The sequence below is a fragment of the Pelodiscus sinensis genome, chromosome 16 (genome assembly GCF_052426305.1).
Source record: "Pelodiscus sinensis isolate ZL-2025 chromosome 16, ASM5242630v1, whole genome shotgun sequence".
Classification (NCBI taxonomy): Eukaryota; Metazoa; Chordata; order Testudines; family Trionychidae; genus Pelodiscus; species Pelodiscus sinensis.
This window is the reverse complement of record NC_143067.1, coordinates 15863154-15884205: the sequence shown is the minus strand read 5'-3', so window position 1 is coordinate 15884205 and position 21052 is coordinate 15863154. Positions and strand designations below refer to the sequence as shown.

Sequence of the window (21052 nt, the reverse complement as noted above, 5' to 3'; positions counted from 1 at the left end):
AACATATGAGTTTAATACCATTCTAATGTGCCAGTTCTTTACGCAGACCAATATGAAAGAGCTCTGCAGATATTGTAAATGCAGTGGGGTCTTTAATTTGATTTATTATATTTTGGAGCGAAAATTGGTTTCCTCATTAAATATATTAGCAAAAGCTCTGATGTTCTTGGAGAGCAAAATGATAAAGTTTAGAAAGAAAACAATTTAATCATGTAACTCCTTATAATTAGATAACTAATTATCATTATCTAAAGCATATATATCTCAACTAAGGGTCAAATATAAAGAAAATACATTTTCTTTATAAGAAAACTGCCGCAGCTCCTATTTCATAGTCACTAAGGTTCTCCTTAGAATTAACTATTATTTTGACGTTTAAGGCAATACTAAATGTTTACAAGGGGAAAAAACCATGTGTCATTAGGATGGCATTTTGTAACAGCTATGTGACTGGATTAATTCACTCAGTTCTTAATAGATAAGACAAGACAAATTATTATTGTGTTAGTCATGAAAGCTTCTCATTAAATAAACAGTGAAAAGTGATTAATATTTTGTTGCCAATCAAAATGTCTCAAAAATATTATAAAGAAAAAAGGCATATCAATAACATGGCTTTTTAATTTTCTAGTTTTAGTTTCTGTGTAAATTCAGGATTAATCCAGCCTTTTGTTGTCCATCTCTTTCAATTCCTATTTTAATTTAGATCATATTTCTGTCTTCTCGCAGTACATTTATCAAGGGGCTGAACAGAACAGTAAAATACAGCCAAATTACTTAGTCTTCGAGTATTAGTAGTTTTGTAGCACAGCTTCCTAGAAGGATTCTGATTACCACACTTATGGTGGGTTTACATTTTGATCTGGCTCCCTGTATAACCATTAGTGTCTAGAGGAGGGAGTGTTTAATTAAGGTATAATATGTAGGTTTTTCTGAGTGCATGAAGATCCAGTAGGTTTGTGTGCCACTGCAACTGTTCCAGAAGCAGGGAGGATTTCCGTCAAGTTAAAAAGGTGCAATTAATCTCTTGCTGCACTTCCAATTAGCCAAATTGCTAATCTTATTGTGAAAAGCAGAAATGCAATTGAGTTTCTGCTTGAGGCATACTAGAAGAAAAAACTGAAGTAATTTAATTAACTGACTTCAAGTATATTAAGAAGCATACTGTCTTTGCTTTCCCCCAATGCCTTTAAACAGAACATTGAATAATGTGAATTTCAGTACTCACAAGAGACACTGCAAAGCGCCACAGTCAACCTTTAAATTGTCTAATGTAGCCCAAATCCAACTGGAACAATGGAACCCAAATATCTTGAAAGAGTTAACACACAGATTGCAAAAACTGAATGGCAAAAATGGCTAGCCTTTCCACTCCCATGTGCCCAGGAAATGTCTATGCATAAATACCAAGATGCAACATCATAATCTCAAATGCAACTTCATGTTTCTTGGAATGTGATATTGTAAGACTGTGACAAAACAGAATGACCTTCAAAAGTGATGTCAACGCCAATATACCATGTTTTTAGTCCACATCACTGATTAGCAAAGGAAGCAATGCTACCATCTGGAATCACATGCAGAGACTGGTGCCGCATTTTCTGAACTGAGCAGCACTGGCACACTACTGCTTCACATGTTCACATCCCACTTCCCTACCTGAAGAATGGCTTGAGAATGACAATTATGGATCTAAGGCTCCCCTAATTAAAGAAGCTGATTTAATGAGGTTTAGAGAAGGCATGAAACATGCAGTCAGGTACTGCAGATATTCCCTACACTCAGATCACAGTTACTGAGAAGTATCTATTAGTAAATGATGTTTTTCAAGTGGCAGCAACTGTATACACCTCACAAATATCCTTTATTTGGTCACTGCTTGAAACACACAACCTCTTTCCCTCCCTTTTCCCCCTGCTAGATATATGTGAACCCACAGAGTCCTTCAGATTATTCTGATGAAGGGCTGGAGGTGAAAGATCATAATTCCAAAATCTCCTGTGTGACATCACTGATAACAAGAAGGAAGAATACAGATGCCAGTGGAGTGTAAGTAGTAGTAAAAGTCTTTGGAGATTAGTTAAAGGAAAAGATGCTGAGGTGTTTAACAGCTGCAAAAGCTGTTTACCTCAACAACATGCGCTAGATGACAAGAAGTAAAACTGTAATGTGTATCATTAAAATCATTAAAATGGAAGAACAGATATTGCTTCTGTTCCATGTAAGTCTTTGAAAGTGCCATTCTGATAAACTTTCTAGTGATAAACCGTTAGGACGGGGTAGGCAATAATTTTTGAAGGGGGGGCCGCTTCATCCATTTTGGTAGTGGCGGTGGGCCAGCCCTGGAAAGGGTGGGCCTTGGGTGGAAGGGGTGTGCCCCTGGTTAGGGGGAGACTTTGAATGCTTCCCTGTGGGGTGGGGGAGCACTTAAGGGCTCTTGCCCCTCCCCCATGCTGCCAGGCACATGCAGTGCCCATAGGGAACAGCCAGCCATTTTTAACAGCTGGCAGTTCCCTCCTGGTGTCACATGCTCCTGGTAGATGAGATGTTGCACACTCCCCTACCCACAGGCCCCGATTGGCTTGGGGGCAGGGGAGTGTGCAAAATCTCCCACCCTCTCCCAGCTAGGACAAATGACAGATAGAGGGAACCAACAGTCATTTTAAATAGCTGGCGGTTCCCTCTGGTGCTGTGTGACCCTAGCAGGGGGAAGAGACTTTGCGGGCTCCCCTCCCCGGTCTCATTTGGCCTGGGGCGGGGGAGCAGTAGGATGGGCCAGATCAAACAACTTGGTGGCCTGAATTCAGCCCGCAGCCTGGATCTTGCCCATCCCTGCTTTAGGAAGAGGCCTAGCTAGCATGAATAACTGAGAGCAGAAACAGGTTTAAAGAGTGAATGATTGTTTGAAATCATATCCAAAGTGAATAACTAGTCAAAGGAGTGATGACATTGTGTATTGGGATTAGGACATATTTCCTCTTCACAGTCAAATAAAGGTTTTATTTATAATCAGTTAGCAATACTAGGCACAGGTTGAAATCATGAAAACCAGGAGTCAGTCCCTCCCAATGCTAAATGTATGTGATTTGAAAAGGAGTGAAAGTATATTCAATTTTAATAGTTTTCTCTTATAAATTCTAATTAATACAGTTAGATACAAGCTGAAACCACAAACCAAGCACCTTCTAATTTAAGGGTGTGTTGGAATTTAAATTCCTGGGCTTTGGTTTTGGTTCCAGGTCACAAAAGGGGCCTCCAGTGAGGATGTGGCCAGTATCTCCTAACACACCGGATTTCATGGATTTCCTCTATCTTTGGCTGAAATCTTGTAAGAATCTACTCTTGAGCATGAGGATTCAAACCACTTGAATCTGAAGCCTAGACCTAATTTAACCTTGAACTTGACCGGGAAATGCTAGCTCAAACCTCATCCACCTCTGGATACTAAAACAGTCGCCTCAGCCCATATCTAGTGAAAAATATTTCCAAAAAAGTCAGTTCCTGGTTTCCTGATTAACCTGACACTAATTGACTTATGATGAGCCTTCACAATCTGCAAACAGCAGCTCTAGTCTGTGGCCAGAAAGAGGTCTAATTCCAGAATATTTAACGAACTAATAAACATATAGTGATTTATTAACAAAACCACACAATGCATTTTGTTATGTCACTTTCCTGCTATAATTTTGAAAGTCTTAGTCCTGCACTTAGTATCTTGGCAAGATGTTATGCCAATGACCCAAGAGTGGTTATTCACATCATGCTGCTGAAGGATATCTATAAGAAATTAGGTCAAGCATACTGGCTCCTGGCTAGCTTTGCTATTCTGCCTGTCTTCATTAAAGTTCCTCTACATCCCTTTGTTAATATTATAGCAATATGTTGCTGGTTTCAAGTTGCATTTCAATGTCATGTTCCAGATGGCAACATGAATTACACTTGAAAAGGGTAGCACTTCCTTCGATAGAAAGAAAATAATATTTAGAAAGGTGAACATAGGCAATTTGTGCTTGCAATAAATTAGTTTGTAGGCATACAGTTTCCACACATCTAGGACACATGTGCATGCATGCACACCCATACAGATACATACCCAACATTTGCATACTCTGACAAAGAAAAATGCAGTACCAAGGTGCAATATTCACTTATATCCTATACGCTGTAGTTTTCAGTTTGTAATGCAGACAATAAAACAATAGGTTTTCTACATTTCAGAAATCCAGGTTCCACAATAATTTAGTGCGATATAATACTGTTTATGCCAGCTCTTAACCTAAATTAATAAATACTAGAATTAACAAGAGCTGAACAAAAATATAAATCAACTAATACTGTTCTGTAATTACAACAGACCTGATTTACTGCATATTTTAATGCTGAGAGAAAAGATATAGGGACCATATTTTCTGTACACTATTTCCTGTCCTCTCAAAAATGACATGTTATTTATTCAATGAATAAGTTTCTAACATTGTTCAAGTATATGTAGCCCAAGATCCAGTGTGTTTCAGCAGCAGCCCTAGGAATTACAAGTTGTGGCCTACAAACTGCAGCATGTTGGGAGAACTTCCTGGTTCCTGCCAGGATGTGCCCTCTGCCCACAGCAGGATCTCAGCAGGGACTGTGCTAGAAGCAGCACTGGGCTGCATGCTCAGAGGAAGGGCTGCTGAACTGTCATTCGGTTTTATGTTTTTTCAGGAAGGACTAGAAAGGGCTATAGAGCACCTTGAGAGGAGTTGAAGTGACACAAAGGGAGAACCTGGACTTGGGTTATTGTGGGGTTTAGTTACTGTAGAAGTTGGAACACGTTGTAAGGGGGCTGTGTTGTATGCTGTAACCTCTGTGCCCAGGAGGGTCTCAGCAGGGACTGTGCTAGAAGCAGCACAGGTCTGCATGCTGAGAGGAGGGGCTGCTGAACTTTGATCCTGTTTTATGGTTTTTTACAGAATAAAGCCTGTTCCTGGTGATTCATCTGAGTGGGTCTGGTCTGAGGTGCACACACATATACAATGTAGAACACACCAAACAGCCTCAGGCCTAGCCTCCCACAGTGGTGTAAGAAGTCACAAGGTTTCCGCCTATGCTGCATAACCTCACCCTGGCCTAGCGAACAGGAGGGGTTACATATAAATAGTCTATAACTTGCCAAGTTAATGTAAAAAAGTTCAAAGAAAGCAAGCAACTAACCCACATATTCATAATTAGGCATCAGCATAGGATAGTAGGATGAGTTAATAGATACAGATGTTCCTTCCTGAATGAGCACTGTCATGCCTTACAGGATGAGCTGAAACTTCAAACTTTTGAACCATAAACCAGTAGCTCAAGAAAGACTTAGCCCTGATCATCCCAAAATATAAGTGAGAGTGGGAGGAAGGGGGGTTAAAATGTGTATTATTTGACTGGATGTATGGGAGAGATTTTTCTCGGTTACAGACTTGTGGTTTCCCATGATGGGTAAATATGTTTCTTTGCACTGGAAATAAGATGGCTGGGAGATTCATGGCTTATGTAGCCAGTTTGCTCATGATTTTTAGTTTTGGTCCCCACGGACCCTCAATCTCGCTGGACTGCTGTGAACCATGAGGGATGAAGTGGTGGCAGTAGATGTTATCGTACTATGTTACCCATATACTCAATGGTTTACTTTGTCTAACTTGGTTTCCTTTTTCTCCCTAGTCATGGTTGATACAAAATATCCATCTTCACTGTTCCATTGTAATTATAAAATAAAACAGACCACTTAAAGCTATTGTCACTTGTTAAATGAACAGTCATACTCTACTAGAAAGAAAATGGCAATCACAGCAGAAAACTTACATTGATATCTTCCAAATCTAGGAAGTTCAGTATGACTCCATTGCGTTTCCAGATAATGGGGGGCCTAAGGGTTCCATGGATAGCACAGGTCAATACAGCGCTCAGTCCAACCGTCACCGTGGTAATGCTAACCTTCTGCTCTTCAGGAAGAGTGAGTTGTACCACCTCTGCCAAAAGGAAGGGAAAAAAGCAAGAAATTATCACTACAGGTTGATCCTCTCTAGTCTGGCACACTCTGGTCTGGCAACATCCATGGTCTGCCATAATTTTAGTTAGCCAAATGTCCACTTATCATGGGCGCGGCCAAGTTTCCTACAGTCCCATAAAGTTTGTCTACATTCACCAGTCTGGTCTCTTTGTGTTCGGTGCTATTATTTAGCCCTAATTTATCCCTAAATGTCTTCTAAGGGCCCAGTAAGCAGTGGAACTGTTGGTAATGCTGCTAGACAACATTAACTTCCTGTGGTTTGGCAAATTCTCTAGTTTGGCACCAGTCAGGTTCAGAGGGTACCGGACTAGAGAGGTTCAACCTGTACCAAAATGAAGCCATTATTCTCCCATTCATTCTTTGAACAGATTTCAGCTTTGAAAAAGATATCCACAGTAAAAAGGATCAGCTGAAGCAACAAAGCAATGAAAGCTTCCAGTTTAACTTAAGTCTTTGGATGTTGGACAACGTCCTTACTAGTTAAAATAGAGCAATGATATCAGACATGTTCCATTCCTCCCTGAAGTAGCAGAAATAAGATTACATATACTGCAGCAACAAAATAATATTTTAGCTGCATTTTTTAGTAAACCTAGCTGTTTTGAATTTTTAACGTGAAATATAGAGCCTATAGGGTGGGAAATCAACAGTTTCCAAATATTACCTAACATGTCAGGTAGCACTTTTTTTCCTCTGCTAAAAAACTGCAACATCTTTCCTATATTTTCCGTTTAAAATTTTAATTTATTTTCATTTGCACCTACATCTAAAAAACATGCCTAGTTCAGGCTCTTGGCCCATTTAATATTTCTTTATAACCACTTTTCCAGATCAATGGTTCTAAAGATGTGTTTGCATATTTTTCTATATATGGCTATGTGTCTGAATAAGACAACTGATGTCAGAATTATTGCCAGTGCAGCTAATCATGATTAATCATTTCAGCAGCAGTGAGCAAGCAGCAAGGCAATCGAGCTGCACTGTCATAAAAACAGTAACATTCACAATTTTATCTTTCCTATGATATTTTTTTCCTTGCGCCTATACATAAGGCATCTACACAAAAGCCCTTGAAACCATGTCCCATTTCAATGCTCAAAACTGAGCTTTTCAAGTTAACAGCCCATTAAGAGAAATATGGAAAGTTCAACACCACTTTTGGTGCTACATTGCTTCAGTCTGGCTGAAGAACAAACAAGATAGCAGTGCATTGATTTAGAGAGCCCCTACATCTATGGAAAGCAGACATCTTCTGTGCCTGTGGATTTCCATTAGTTACAGTTGCTGTATAATGCTAACTGAAAGGCAGCTGCCATGAGAGAAAAGAGCAAAACAAGATTTTTTTTTAAGTGCAAACATGGATATTATGGAAATAAAAACTTGTGAAGAAACAGCAGGAGTCTCATCACGATTAAATAACGAGAGTTATCAGAACTGGCGTTTGATTCATATAACAGCACTTCCGCCTAAAACCTGTCACTTCTCTGAAAGCAATTTTGGGCGTATTGAAACATTAAGCAATTTTCATTATTTTGACAAGGGGAAGCTTTAAGTAAGACTGTTTGAATGGGTCCACCAGACATATGCCGTAGCCTGCCACTAGTCACTGTTGAGTAGCAATGAAAAAAAACAGCAACAATTTTACAGCCATGTTACCGTGGTTCTAAACAATCTGAAATTTGTAAGGAAGACAATAGCAGGGAAAAACCTGTTGCACCCTTTCTGTTTGATGAGCTTTTGTCAGAAACTGTGATTAGGGACTGGATCATTTGATTGCATACACTCTGCTGTCTGTCTTTTTCCTTTATTCATATCCACAGAAATTAACTAGCTGGCATGAGACAAAGATCAAACAAAGTGATATTGCCTAGTTCACACATTTTAGGAAAAACTTATTTTGGACAATGCCCAAGTTGAAATGAGAAATGCTGGGGTGGGCCAATTTACTTCCCCCATCTCTTAACTTCAACTGGCAACATACATAACATGGATTTTCCCTTCTCCCATTGCAATTAATGAAATATATCTCTGTGAAGAGCACCAGCACAAGTAATCTAATAGAATTAAATTAAATTTAAGTGATGCAAACGCCCTCTTCTGGCCCTCTGAAGAGGGATGAACTTCATATAATCTGGACAATTACGTAATCAATGTCCGAGGGAACTCTAGGGAGGACATGGTTGTGATTTCTCTCACTGGTGAAAATCCTCAGAAGGAAAATCTTTTGTACTGCTTGTATCGAAGATACATAGTTCTCTTTTAGCTTGATTTATACCAATCAAATGTGCTAAATTAAAAAAGAAAACAACATCTATATTTGTAACCTATGCATGAAAATAAACACTATTTTCCATGACTTTTAATTTCGCCTGAGTTTTTCATTTGCATTTGGCTTCTCTTGAGTTACTAGCTTGGAGACTTTTCTGGTTTAGTGGATTTTCTCCCTCTGGTAGCACTGGAAAAACTAAAAGGATTCACTTCATATTCTCCCACTGCTTGTCAATCTATCAAATGATTGTGAACACTTGAGTGCAAAGGCCTTTCAGGTGGCTGGCATGAAACAATCATCAACCTCCAAGTAGACAAGCAGTTCAGAAAAGATGACCGCCGCATCCTTCTTGTCCGTATTTCCCCCAGCTAAGTCAGAAGATAATGTATTACTTAGTGTGTTGCAAATTGTGTCCACTGCTGGAGGTCTTCAGTTGATTCAGGACTATAAAAATCAACATGACATTCCATGTGCTGTGTGCAAAAGATCAGCTCTTGTTCCACTTCATATTCTCAGTGCTACTTTAGGAAGAGCACAAATTGTGGGCAAGAAATAGTAGCTATAAAAATTATAACAGGCTGAATTATTATTGGTATTTGGATTATGGAGGTGCTTAGAAATCTCATGAGTAAAGCAAGGTAAGTAAATAAATACAAGTTCCTGCCCCCAAGCAGTTTATAATCGACATAGACAGGAGAGACAAAGAGTAGGAGGGTAAACAGGCACAGACAGGTGCCGTGACATGCCCAATGTCACACAGTAGGTCAGTGGCAGAGCTGGGAATAGATCCCAGGTATTCTAAGTCCCAGTTCAGGTGAGTTCTCTACCTGATGGACCACACTGCTTCTAAATTCCTTTTGCCCTTGCTCAATCAAAACTTCACATCATCTTAGGAATGTACAGTGTCCCACAGTCACTAATTATAGCACCATATTCTACCATCATTTCCTTCCTTTCTGCCCTGACTATGCATACTGGCTATATGCTTTAGTACTGTAGCTATTTTTTTGCTAAAGTACGCAGTTCCTTTTAATGTGTACAGTATATTGTATGTACTTGACAGGATAAACAACAGTTAATTAGTATAATATGTAGCATGGACTAAGGCTCATAAGGATCATCTTCCTTTGAAGAGAAATGATACAGAGGATCACTCGCTAGAAAACTGTGTTTTATTTCTTATTACATTTTTTCCTTAATCCTATGTGCTGTTTTTCACACTGCACTGAATGCTACAAAACACTCCTAAAACCCATCAACACCCTCTTCAACAGGATTTTGTTTTTGAGTGCTTTGCTGCAATAAAAAATAGATTTATTTGCAAATTATAGCCAAATAGGCTTTAGTTTTGCATGTTTGAAGTGTGCTAGAGTAAAGCAACTGTTTACTTGTAGAAAAGGAGAAAATTGAATAGTTGTCATACTTTACTGAAATTATATCCAAAAGGTCATTTTGAGATTACAACACATAGTAAGTAGAGATCAATTGAAAAACAAAAACACAATACATTTTTGTTTTCTCACTGAGCAGGCTTGAGAGCACATTGTTAGTAGCACATTAAATTTGAAATAGTTCTACATTAGTTATAATTATTTATCAGGCGTTTAGTCACTGCTTTACCAAAGTTCATCCATTATCCAAGATACACTTACACAACCAGGTTTATTCAGATGTATACCTATGTTAAATGGACATAATCAACTTAAAAACCACAATTCTGTGTTAGGGTACATCTAGACTGGAGAGTTTTTCCAGGATACTCTCCAGGTAGCTTGAAAAAACTCTGCCACGTCCAAGGAACATGTCTGCTCTTCCAAAAAAATTTTCAGAAGAGATGTGTTTTTTGGCATCCTGTAAACCTCGTTTTATGAGGAAAAAGAGATGTTCTGAAAAAGGGTTTCTTTCCCCCAACATTTGGCCCAGTGTAGATAGGCCAAATGTCAGAAAAGCTTCGTCCCAAAAAAAGAAGCGGAAAAAGCTATGCAAATTGCGAAGCGCAATTTGCATCTCTTTTTCTGGAAGAACAGTGTAGTGTAGACACAACCTTAATGTATTTGTTTTATAGCTATTGCAGTTACCTACAACAAAAGGAATAGGGAGAAAAACTGCCATTGGTTTTGTATATTTGACAATACATTGAACTACACTACAGCTGACAATAAATTTTAAGAGAGTAGTCCCCGTGACTATTCATGTCTAGAGGACTATTCATACATCTAAAATTTAGCACGTGCTTAAGTTCTTTGTTGATACAGGGCAATAGTGAGTTTCCCCTGTTATTCATGGGTCTTTCAAAGAACTGCTGGAGAGAAGAAAGATTTTTAAAAAGAGAAGAAAATATAATTGTAATATCACAAAAAGTAGACGAAGGGTCTGTGTGCCCTGTAAAATTGGTTTGTGTAATTAGTTAATACACTACCAGTAAATCAGCGCACTGCAGAGTAATTTGCCTTTTTTTTAATTGGGTAACTTCTTTTCAGAGCAAGAGTAGGAACGTTACATATAATAATTTTGAGCTGTGTAAAACGTGCTGATCTCTACTTGCATGGTTGTGAATGAAACTCCTGTACATTCTGGGAAATCTGGGTGCTTTGAGCATTTAGCTCCCCCCACCCCACAAACACACAAAAGCAAAGGGATTTAATAGTTGAGGAGAAGGCCCGGGTATTTAAAAAAACCCAGCACCCTAACAAAGCTCAGCAATAATTGTATTGTAAGAAGAACAATTTCCTGGAGTGGAAATGGCAAACCAAAGCCAATGGGAGCCATGAGACTCCGTGGCTATGGACCCTTTAGGTAAACAAAGCAATGCAGGCCCACCAATGGCTTTCGCAAAGCGGGCCTCTGGAACACCTTGAGAAACACTGTTCTAGATGTTAAGTGTTGTCAAAGAAAAATCAGCAGCTGCTTTAAGTATTGCAATATCAAAACGCAATTTTTTAAAATTCCATGAGAACTTTATAAAAAAAATATGCTTCCTCAATTTTAAAAACCTGAAACCTATGCTACATCTTCGTTAAATAAGTGACTCAAACAGTAATAGCTTTTCTCTAGCATAAGCTCTTCTATAAATTCCCCATGTTAAGTCTTGATCTGATCACATTATTTTTTGAAAACTATTAGAAGACTTGGGATTTTCAGCATGCTTGAAGAAAAGGAAATTGAAACCATTCAAACAGCACCTATTTCCATAGTACCGAAATGATCTTGCACGTTAAGGGCCAATTCTCAAAGGGTACGTCTACACTACAGCGCTAGTTCGAACTAACTTAGTTCGAATTAGTTAATTCGAACTAAGCTAGTTCGAACTAACGCATCTAGAACTAAAAACTAGTTCGAACTAGCGTTTTGCTAGTTCGAACTAGTAAGTCCACATTGAGTGGACTCTGAACAGGGCTTAATGATGGCCGGAAGCAGTGCCGGCAGGGCATAAAAGGAGGACTTAGAGCGTGGAGATACTGTCTCAGGCTAGCCGAGGGCTGCGCTTAAAGGGTCCCGACCCCCACCCCGGACACACAGTTCTAAGGGGTGCCCCGCTTGCAAAGAAGTTCTGGCTTGGAGTGCCCTGAGTGCCCACACTGGGCACATCACACCACTCGGCCATCAGCCCGGCTGCACTTGCCGCAGGCTGCCATCTGGGGAGAGGGAGTAATTGGGGGGCTGCAGGAGAGCTTCCACCCCCAGAAGCCCGCAGAGCCAGCCCAGTCCTCCCCATCGGGGGCTCGTGCCCCATTCCTCCCTCACCTTCTTCCACTTGCCCTTCCCTAGCCCCCCTTCTTATTGATGTACAAAATAAAGCTAATGTTTCTTCCAACATTGACTCTGTCTTTATTGAAAAAAACTGGGGGAGACTGGGAAAAGGAGGTGGGAGAGGGGAAGAGAAAGGCTGGGAGAGGGGAGGGCAACTAACATGATCAGGGGTTGGGAACAGGTCCCAGATGAAGAGAGGCTACAGAGACTGGGACTGTTCAGCTTAGAAAAGAGGAGACGGAGGGGGGACAGGATAGAGGTCTCTAAAAGCAGGGGTTGGGTGGAGAGGGTGCATTCAGAAAAGTTCTTCATGAGTTCCCATAAAGAAGGACTAGAGGACACCAAAGGAAAGGAATGGGTAGCAGGCTTGAAACTAGTAAGAGAAAGTTGTTCTTCTTCCCAAAGCAAATAGTTAACCTGTGGAACTCCTTGCTGCAGGAGGCTGTGAAGGCTACAACTAGAACAGAGTTTAAAGGGAAGTGAGATCAAGTGATGGAGGTTGGGTCCATGGAGTCCTATTAGCCAGAGGGTAGGAGTGGTGTCCCTGCCCAAAGTTTGTGGAAGGCTGGAGAGGGATGGCACGAGACAAATGGCTTGGTCATTGTCTTCGGTCCATCCCCTCCAGGGTCCCTAGGGTTGGCCGCTGTTGGCAGAGAGGCTACTGGGCTAGATGGACCTTTGGTCTGACCCAGGACGGCCATTGTAAGCTCAGGGCTCAGGGTCGGGGGTCTCAGTGGACCCCCTTGATTTTCATGCACACCTGCTCCTGGGTGGCCAGGCTGGCAGCTCTCCTGCCCTAGACGGCCACTTTCCTGTGCCTAGTGCGGAGATCGTGGACGAGGTCCACGATGTCCGCACTAGCCCAGGAAGGTGCCCGCCTCTTGCGGTCCAGGGCAAGCTCCCGGGAGCCGCCAGCCTGGTCCCGGCAAGAGGGGGTGGGCTGGGAGGCATCGGGTGGGTGGCTCTGTGCCGTGCCAGGTGCAGGGTCTGCTAGCTGGGTGCTGGCAGGCTTGCACCTGGCACGGGCACCGTAGCCAGCCCGTGCCCCTTTAAGGGGTCCGGGGCCGGGAGGGGGGCATAGAGTTTCCCTGGTGTTGGCCAGAGTGGCCACCAGGGAAACCTGGGGAGGGCTAGCCTCCCACTAGTTCGAACTAAAGGGCTACACAGCCCTTAGTTCGAACTAGCTAGTTCGAACTAGGCATTAGTCCTCGTAAAATGAGGTTTTCCTAGTTCGAACTAAGCGCTCCGCTAGTTCGATTCAAATTCGAACTAGCGGAGCGCTAGTGTAGCGCATAGGAAAGTTAGTTCGAACTAACGTCCGTTAGTTCGAACTAACTTTCTAGTGTAGACATACCCAAATAGAGTTAGGCCAGCAGAGAATTTTGCCCCAACAGTGAGAAATTGCATGCATGCTATAAAGCATACAAATCAGTACACGATGTTTGCTTTAAAATGACCTTGTACATTTAATAGGAAAAAGAGAGAGAAGAGATGTGTGCATTGAGGAAGGAGGGAAGAAACAAGGCAAAATGGGATGGAAACACGAAGGACAGAAAGTGAAGTTGGCAGCAGAGGGACTGCAATGAAAAAGACTGGAGCAAAAATAGCGTATCAGGGGAGAGAAAATGTGTCCCCAGTCAAACTGAAGTAAGCAGATTCTACTGTTTATTGCCAGTTCCATGGGGTCATGAACTTGTGCTGCTGCCAGAAATAAGTCCTTTGCTCCTTGGGGCTGGCTCAGCAGCTTTCAGGTTCCTGTTACCTTCGTAGTTGATTGTGCAAATGGTCCAGACTTTTAACCTGGTCCCAGGCCGTCAAATACTGCTCATTTGTTGGAGTAGGTTCATTTTCCATACCAGAAATGGTATGGAACAGTTTCTAGAAGTCAACTGTACAGTACTACCTGCCAATGCCAAGCACTGAAAATCCATGACTCAGCTCCCCCAAAATCATGAGACTGGCTTAAATATCATGAGATGTTATAAAAACAATGCACATTAGAGAGGTTTTATTTGCCTTCTGGTTTTTGAAGCTATTCTCTGCAACTCTGCAAATTGCACAGCACTTGTGACAAAATTGTTACTGTTGGCAACCGAGAAGGGAAAAACAAATTCCAAAATTACTGTTAGGAGTTAGAGTGGGAAGACCTATTGTAGCTCTACAGTTGGTGTCTTTGTGTGCCCACACTCCACTTATAAGACATAAAGAGTTTCTTGCAAATATAGACCCCTCTGACATATTTCTAAAATATGCAGTCTTATTACGTTTATTATTATTAATATCAAGATACCTTTTCACATTTTTCCCTATCCCTTCTTCTCTTTTGTATTGTATTTCTTAGGTTGTTAAACTGGAGTTGTACTGACTTACACATCAAGCTATGCATGTTAATGTGAGCAGGTATTACTTGTTGTGCTGTTTTATCGTGGAAATCTTTCCTCTGTTGTCATTTGCAGCCTGCCAAAGGCAATCATAATTTCACAATGAAGACATGTATAATTGAGGTCATTATAGGGAGCAACCTGGAATGAGCATCAATAGAGCAAAACTCATTGATTTAGCACGGCTTAGAGATAATTTACATAGTAAATGTCGGATGCCAGCCCTCCATTTCACATATTACAATTTATACAGTTGATTCTATTTTTTTTTAAATACTCAGTATCATTAATTTGATCTTTTCCGTTTAAAACCTATAAATATACTTTTCCAATACATTGTTACTATCTTTAATCATTGTTACTTTTGTTCATAGATACCTTTTTCAGTGCTTAGAAAAATGAACTAATCCGCTTTATTGCTTAATCTCTTGCTTAAAGGACAAAATAATTTTTATCCTATAAGTGTTCTTAATTAAGATAGGACAAGTGAAAAACTCTCACCCGAATTTAGGCATGGATGAACTGTTTTCCATGAGCTAAGAATCAAATATAAACCTTCACCCAAAAACTCAGCTTGATCAAAACCACGTATTTTGGGGGATGGAGATGGAACAATGATTTGTGCAGCTCACAGATTTATGGCATTTGTTACTCTTGTCCTAAGGTAGTTTAGCATATACTTCATGGTACACAAGGGTATGCCACTGTGTATTTTGCCAGTACTTGCCATTTGTTTTACAAGCTGAATGAGTCACTAGAAAAGTCTGTTTACTACCTTAGCACCTGATACTGCAGTATTGAACTCAATGAACATTTTGCCATTGATTTCAATGGTAGTAGGATCTGGTCTTCTATGGCAAGTCTCAGTTAAATAGCCACTGTGAGGGTATGTCTACACTGCAAAGTTAATTCAAAATAACAGCCTTTATTTTGAATTAACTTTAATAGTGTCTATACATGCAAACCGCTATTTCAAAGTTAATTCGAAATAGCAGAGCGTTTAATTCGAATTTGGTAAACCTCATTCTACGAGGAGTAACGCCAAATTTGAAATAGCTATTTCAAATTAAGTGCTGAGTAGATACTTAATTCGAAATAGGGGACCTCCAGCCCTTCCCAGGGAGCCCTGGTGGCCACTCTGGGCACAACCAGGTAAACTTACTCTCCTCTCCCCCAACCCTGGAGCCATTAAAGGAGTAGAACCTAGCTACAGTGCCTGTGCCAGTTCCAAGCCTGCCAGCCCAGAGCCAGCAGTGGCCACCGGGACCCCTGACCCAATGGCACCAAAACACGAGCCAGCAAGCCACAGGCAGCCAGCCCTCCACTGCTAGCTCCCAGGAGCCTGACAGGGGCTGGAGAATACGGGCGCCTTCCTGGTCCAGGGTGGAGATCATGGACCTTATTCAGGTTTGGGGGGGGGGGTGCCCCCAACGTCCATGATCTCCGCACTAGATGGAGGAATGCGGCCTTCTATGGCAGGATAGCTGCCAGCCTGGCCACCAAAGGCCACATGCGAGCCCAGTAGCAGGTTTGCATAAAAATCTAGTTGGTCTGGCGAGACCCCCAACCCTGAGCCCTGAGCGTCCCCTCCCCTTTGTTCCCCTTGCTTCACCCTTCCAGCTCTCTCCTCCCAGGTTTCCCTCTCCTCTCTCCCACCCTCTCTCTTCCCCTCTTCCACCTCCTTTTCCCAGTCTCCCCAAAGGTTCATCCCCTCCCCAGTTTTGTTCAATAAACCCAGTTCCTATTTTTGAACATACGTGTCTTTTATTAGACATCAGGAAGGGGAGCTAGGGAGGAGTAAGTGGAAGGACATGAGGGAGAAATGGGGCACAAGCCCCTGGTGGGGAGGACCAGGGTGGCTCTGAGGGCTCCTTGGGATGGATGCTCTCCCGCAGGGCCTCCTGTATCCTGACAGCCCCCCGATGGACCTCCTGGATGGCAGCCTGCAGCAAGAACAGCCGGGCTGATGGCAACGACCTCACGTGATGCACTGGTGTGCAATGGGGCAGCTCTGGCTCCATGTGGCTGAGTGCTGTGGTGTCCTGAGTATCGGCACTCAGGGCACTCCAAGACAGGACTGCTTTGCTGTCCCTCATCGAGTTAGACAAGCAAGTGGGGAACCCTGAGAACTGTCTGTCCGAGGTGGGGGTCGGGTCCCTTTAAGCACGGAGCTCAGTTAGCCTCAGGCAGCAGCCCCACACACTAAGTCCTAACCTGATACCCTGCCAGCACTGGTTCCAGGCAGCCTTAACTTCAGTTCAGAGTCCACTCAGTGTGGACACGCTATTTTGAAATAGCAAAACGCTATTTCAAAATAGGTTTTGTGTGTAGATGTGTTAATTCAAATTAGCTTAATTTGAAATAGCGCTGTAGTGTAGACATACCCTGAGAAGGCAATAGTAACCCAAGAAAACTAGAACATTAAAGGTAGAGAGGAAGGACAGGAGATGCTGAAAATTATAGTAAGCCTTTTAACATTATTTTTCCTTTTCACGTGATTTCAGTGGAATTAGTCTATGTTTCTACAGAGTTACCCAATAAAAAAACCTGAACTTTAGTTACATCTAGACTGAATTTGGCTTATAGACTTAAAGATGTCAGTGAGATGTCTGATGAGAAAGAGTTGTCTGAGGGCAATCGTAAATGTTAGAGTGAAGAATAGGAAAAGGACAGTTGGAGAAAGGATGACAGAGACATTGGACAAGATGCTAAGAGATAATGTGGATATCTAACTAGACAATGTAGAGGAAGAGGAGAAGATAACCAAGGACAGATTCCTGTGTGTATATGCAAGATGTGCTCTACAGAGAATAACTATAACTGAAATAATATATAGAGCATTTGGAATATATATTTGGTTTGGTTCCTAGCTCTAGTAGACAGACCACAAAACTGGGTTGGTACATGATCTGTTTTACATTACAAATTATTTGCAGGACTTCATAAAGCTGTGGAACAGACATTTTAAGAATATATATTACAAGAAACATGATCTGGCTGTCACAGGTTCTACAGGTGTTTGACGGTCAGCAAACTAATCCTATTTAGAGGTGTTTTATCACTTCTTCAGCTATAGACATGTCCAGTGTCAATGGAGTATCATTCATCAAGCAAAACCAAACAAAACATTTCCTGAATAACAACCTGGAAATACAGAAAAAGCAGCTTTGCCTGTTTTGTTTTCTCTTTCCCCCTCCATCAATACCAGATAAAGGATGAACTGAAACCAGGTTCTGGCCTATATGGTTGAAATAGATGCCTTTTGGCAAATCACAAGAGTTCTGAGCCTCCATAATTCCTGGTCTGATGGCTTGGGGAGAAGGTCCTTAGACAAACACTATATCCTCAAAAGTAGGTACTGTTAACTGAGAGGATATCTGGGTATGGTATGTGCACTAAATCAGTGCATCTCTGAGGCAGCCTCTACTAATGAGTGGAGCCCTGCAAATCTGTGGATATCTGCTTTATATCCACAGGTATCCAAGACTCATTTTTGAAGATATATATGTGGATGCAGATACAAATTTTTTATCTGTGAGGGCTCTACTAATGGGATTCCTATGTTTTCCCCACGGGGATCTTTGAGGAGGACAGCAGTTAAGACAATACTATCCTCCCCCAGCAAAATTCCCTTTCTGGTTTAGCTGCCCCATCTCGTATTAGGAGTGATTGTTTCCACCTTTCTGTGGCAGCCAGGCTGAATCAAGTCCCTTAGTAGAGGGCAACCCCTGTCTATTTTATTGCAACAGTACATTTTCAGAGTTTGATTTCCATGGAAAGAAGATGCAGCAATGGAGTATTCAGATAAGGCTTGTAAGATGAATTAATGTATATAATAAAATGATTTCTATAGCCAAGTGAAAATATACACACCTCAGCTTTATTTCGCATCGGCAATGATTCACATTATTAATGTAATTTATAAATCTTCAGTACCTTGGGTATGCTACCTCAAGGAGTATTTTATTGAAAATCCTCCATTAAATTAGTAATGCTGTTTTCAGAGACATAAAAAGGCATAACCATATTTCTAGAGGTATGAAAGAATTTAGTACCTTAAACCTTTCCTCTCATTATTCATGAAGTCCACAAGCTATGACTCTCTGAGATAGCTTTCTAATCTTGTACTGAAGATATAAAATGTGGACTGATATATATAATTCAAAATATGAGTGGGGACATAATTATCATTTTACGGAAGTGATGCTATGTACTGTTATTCTTCGAGAAGACAACTCCTCTCATGCCAATCAAATTTCAACAATTCCTCATAGTCCTGATGCTAACGCATTTTAGATTAAACAAAGTATGAAAATAGAGGAAAGTAAAACTGAACTAAACTAAACATTAAAACCCCATTTAATAACTGACACATTAAACCCACTTGTACATTCATCATTACGTGTGTTAAAATCAATTACATGGGCAACAAGAATAATCAGAGTTATGGAAGTTTGTACAAAGAGTTTTGAAAGGGATACAATCCTCATGCTTCAGACTTTAAATCCTAGTTCGAACTACCTAGTTCGTGCCACGTGTAGCCGCGCGGCACGGGGTTCGAACCAGCCGGGATTTAAAAATGGCGGCGCCCCGCTTATGCAAATGAAGCCCGGGAAATTCAAATCCCGGGCTTCATTTGCAAGTGCGGTATGCCTACATTACCCTCGTATTTCGAAATAGGAGGGTAGTGTAGACATACCCTAAGGTATCCCAAAATAGCCCTGCTGTGTAGATGTACCTCAAAGCATCTAAATCCAATGGGAGTTAGGAATTTAAATATCTTTGAGGGTTTGGGTTTGAATGACCATTTTAATTTGGACTAATACACCGTATAACTCTCCAGTCATTTGTTTATGTCAATCATATTAAAGTTTAACCAAGCAAATATTCTATACATATGTTGATTTAAAGTCTGAATTCCCTTTTCTTGTAAAGGAATAAGCATGACATGTTTTCTTTTGTAAAATCCTATCCTTGTATCCATGTTACTAATCAGAGGGAAAATATTAAGTGTATGCAGGAAGAGATAATTCATTCCGTTTTGAAAGCACATGAATAAATATAAATTGTTCACTGTTATTTATCTAATCTCCAAACGGTGATAAGTGATGAATTAGTTATGTAAATAGGCGTAAGTAAATTATTTTAGAGAATAGTTTACATAAATACATTTGTTTTTATTTTAAATTTCTATTTCCCACAGATGCTAAAAATGATATTGATATGATTAATTTTTGATGAAACATTCCCATGTTGTGTCAACAGTGCCCGTTGTAGATTGTAACAGGCTTCCATTTTTCTAGTCAATTAATTAATTTAAAAGGTAAAATTGCTAATGGACTAATGGCTTCCCCTAATTACTCCTAATAGTCATCATACCATTAAAACACATGACTAACAATTTTTGCCCATTTAAATAATAAAACAAAGACATTCTGTAATTTCCAACTTTCTCCTGCTCATTGAATAACATGGAGAAAGTAATTTTAAAGTTATTCTTTGAACCCAAGAAAGCAAGGGGATTTATTTCTAAATTTTGACATTGATGAAAGGATGTTTAGTTGTGCTTCTCTAATTAATGACTGTGAGAGCTGCACTCCTAAATCTTTGAATATTATTTTGGTGAGATTAGAGGTTCAAGTTAAGGCTTTTTCTGTGTTCTTAATCCACGGTGTTCTACCAGAATATATTATTGTAGGTGTCTGTTATTTGTATACGATGTTATCTACAGTTATGTAAACTGCACAATCTTAAATAAGCTCTTCCATGAGCTTAAATAAGATCCAGACTGTATTACTTTAAGCCTGTGGCTGCAATCATAGCAAATATTACTAGATAAATGAATATATTTGTGTTATCTCTTGATAAATCAACGAGGAATACTGTGGCAGCTTAGCCCTAGTCTACACTAGAGTGCTATTTCAAAATAGCCTCCTAAGGTTGAATTAATAAGCAGAGCATCCACACTACCAAGCTCGTAGGGCTTGACTTCATACGCAGTATCTCCTGTGATGACTGCCCTTGTAACTTTTCTTCACAGCTGGGCCAGCTGCGAGCTTAGCACATCCCCCACCTCTCAAAACCATATACCCAACTGAATGGGATCTGACGACGGAAATGCACCTGGGAGGACCTCATGCATGAGCAGATGGCCTGCCTGCAGTCCCTCATGCAGAGACTCCAGGAAGAGCACCAGGAGTGGGCCACCAACTGGGGGGAGCATCAGACTGAGTGGGAGCAAAGGAAGGCCACCTGTAACCAGCTGGCATGCCAGCAGGATGCCAAGTTCTCCTCTGTCACCTTGGCGATGGAGCACATGTCACTGTGCATGGGAGTGGGCCACCAGCCACCTCCCCAGCCAACTCTGGGGCCCTGGCAGCCCCTGGGAAAGCCAAAGCCTCCTGACCACTTGGAGGCAGGTGGCACTCTGAGCCCCATCCCTGAGCCTCCCACATCCTCCCCCATTCCAAGTTCTTACCCCATCCCTCCCCTGTTCTATGTCCCTCTAATGAAGAGTCCTGTTTTTTCAAGAAATATGGCATATGGCTTTATTGTTTGCTCTGCTGGGGTGGGGGGTGGGGGAGGAGTGGGAAGGGGGAAGGGGGAGGAGGAGGAGAAGGA

The 21052-nt window shown here is 41.2% G+C and overlaps 1 protein-coding gene and 1 long non-coding RNA gene across 2 annotated transcripts in view; one reads left to right on the top strand and one right to left on the bottom strand.

Moving 5' to 3' along the window:
• FSTL4 (follistatin like 4) overlaps positions 1-21052 on the bottom strand; it is a 570524-nt gene that overhangs the window by 75525 nt on the left and 473947 nt on the right. The window contains exon 7 of the mRNA XM_089769489.1: positions 5824-5990. Coding sequence (XP_089625615.1) covers positions 5824-5990 — 167 coding nt within the window. The remainder of the gene's footprint in view (positions 1-5823; positions 5991-21052) is intronic.
• LOC142818732 (uncharacterized) lies at positions 1903-20929 on the top strand. The gene is made up of 3 exons (XR_012896358.2): positions 1903-2049; positions 13524-13697; positions 20472-20929. It is a non-coding gene; the product is annotated as an uncharacterized LOC142818732 (long non-coding RNA).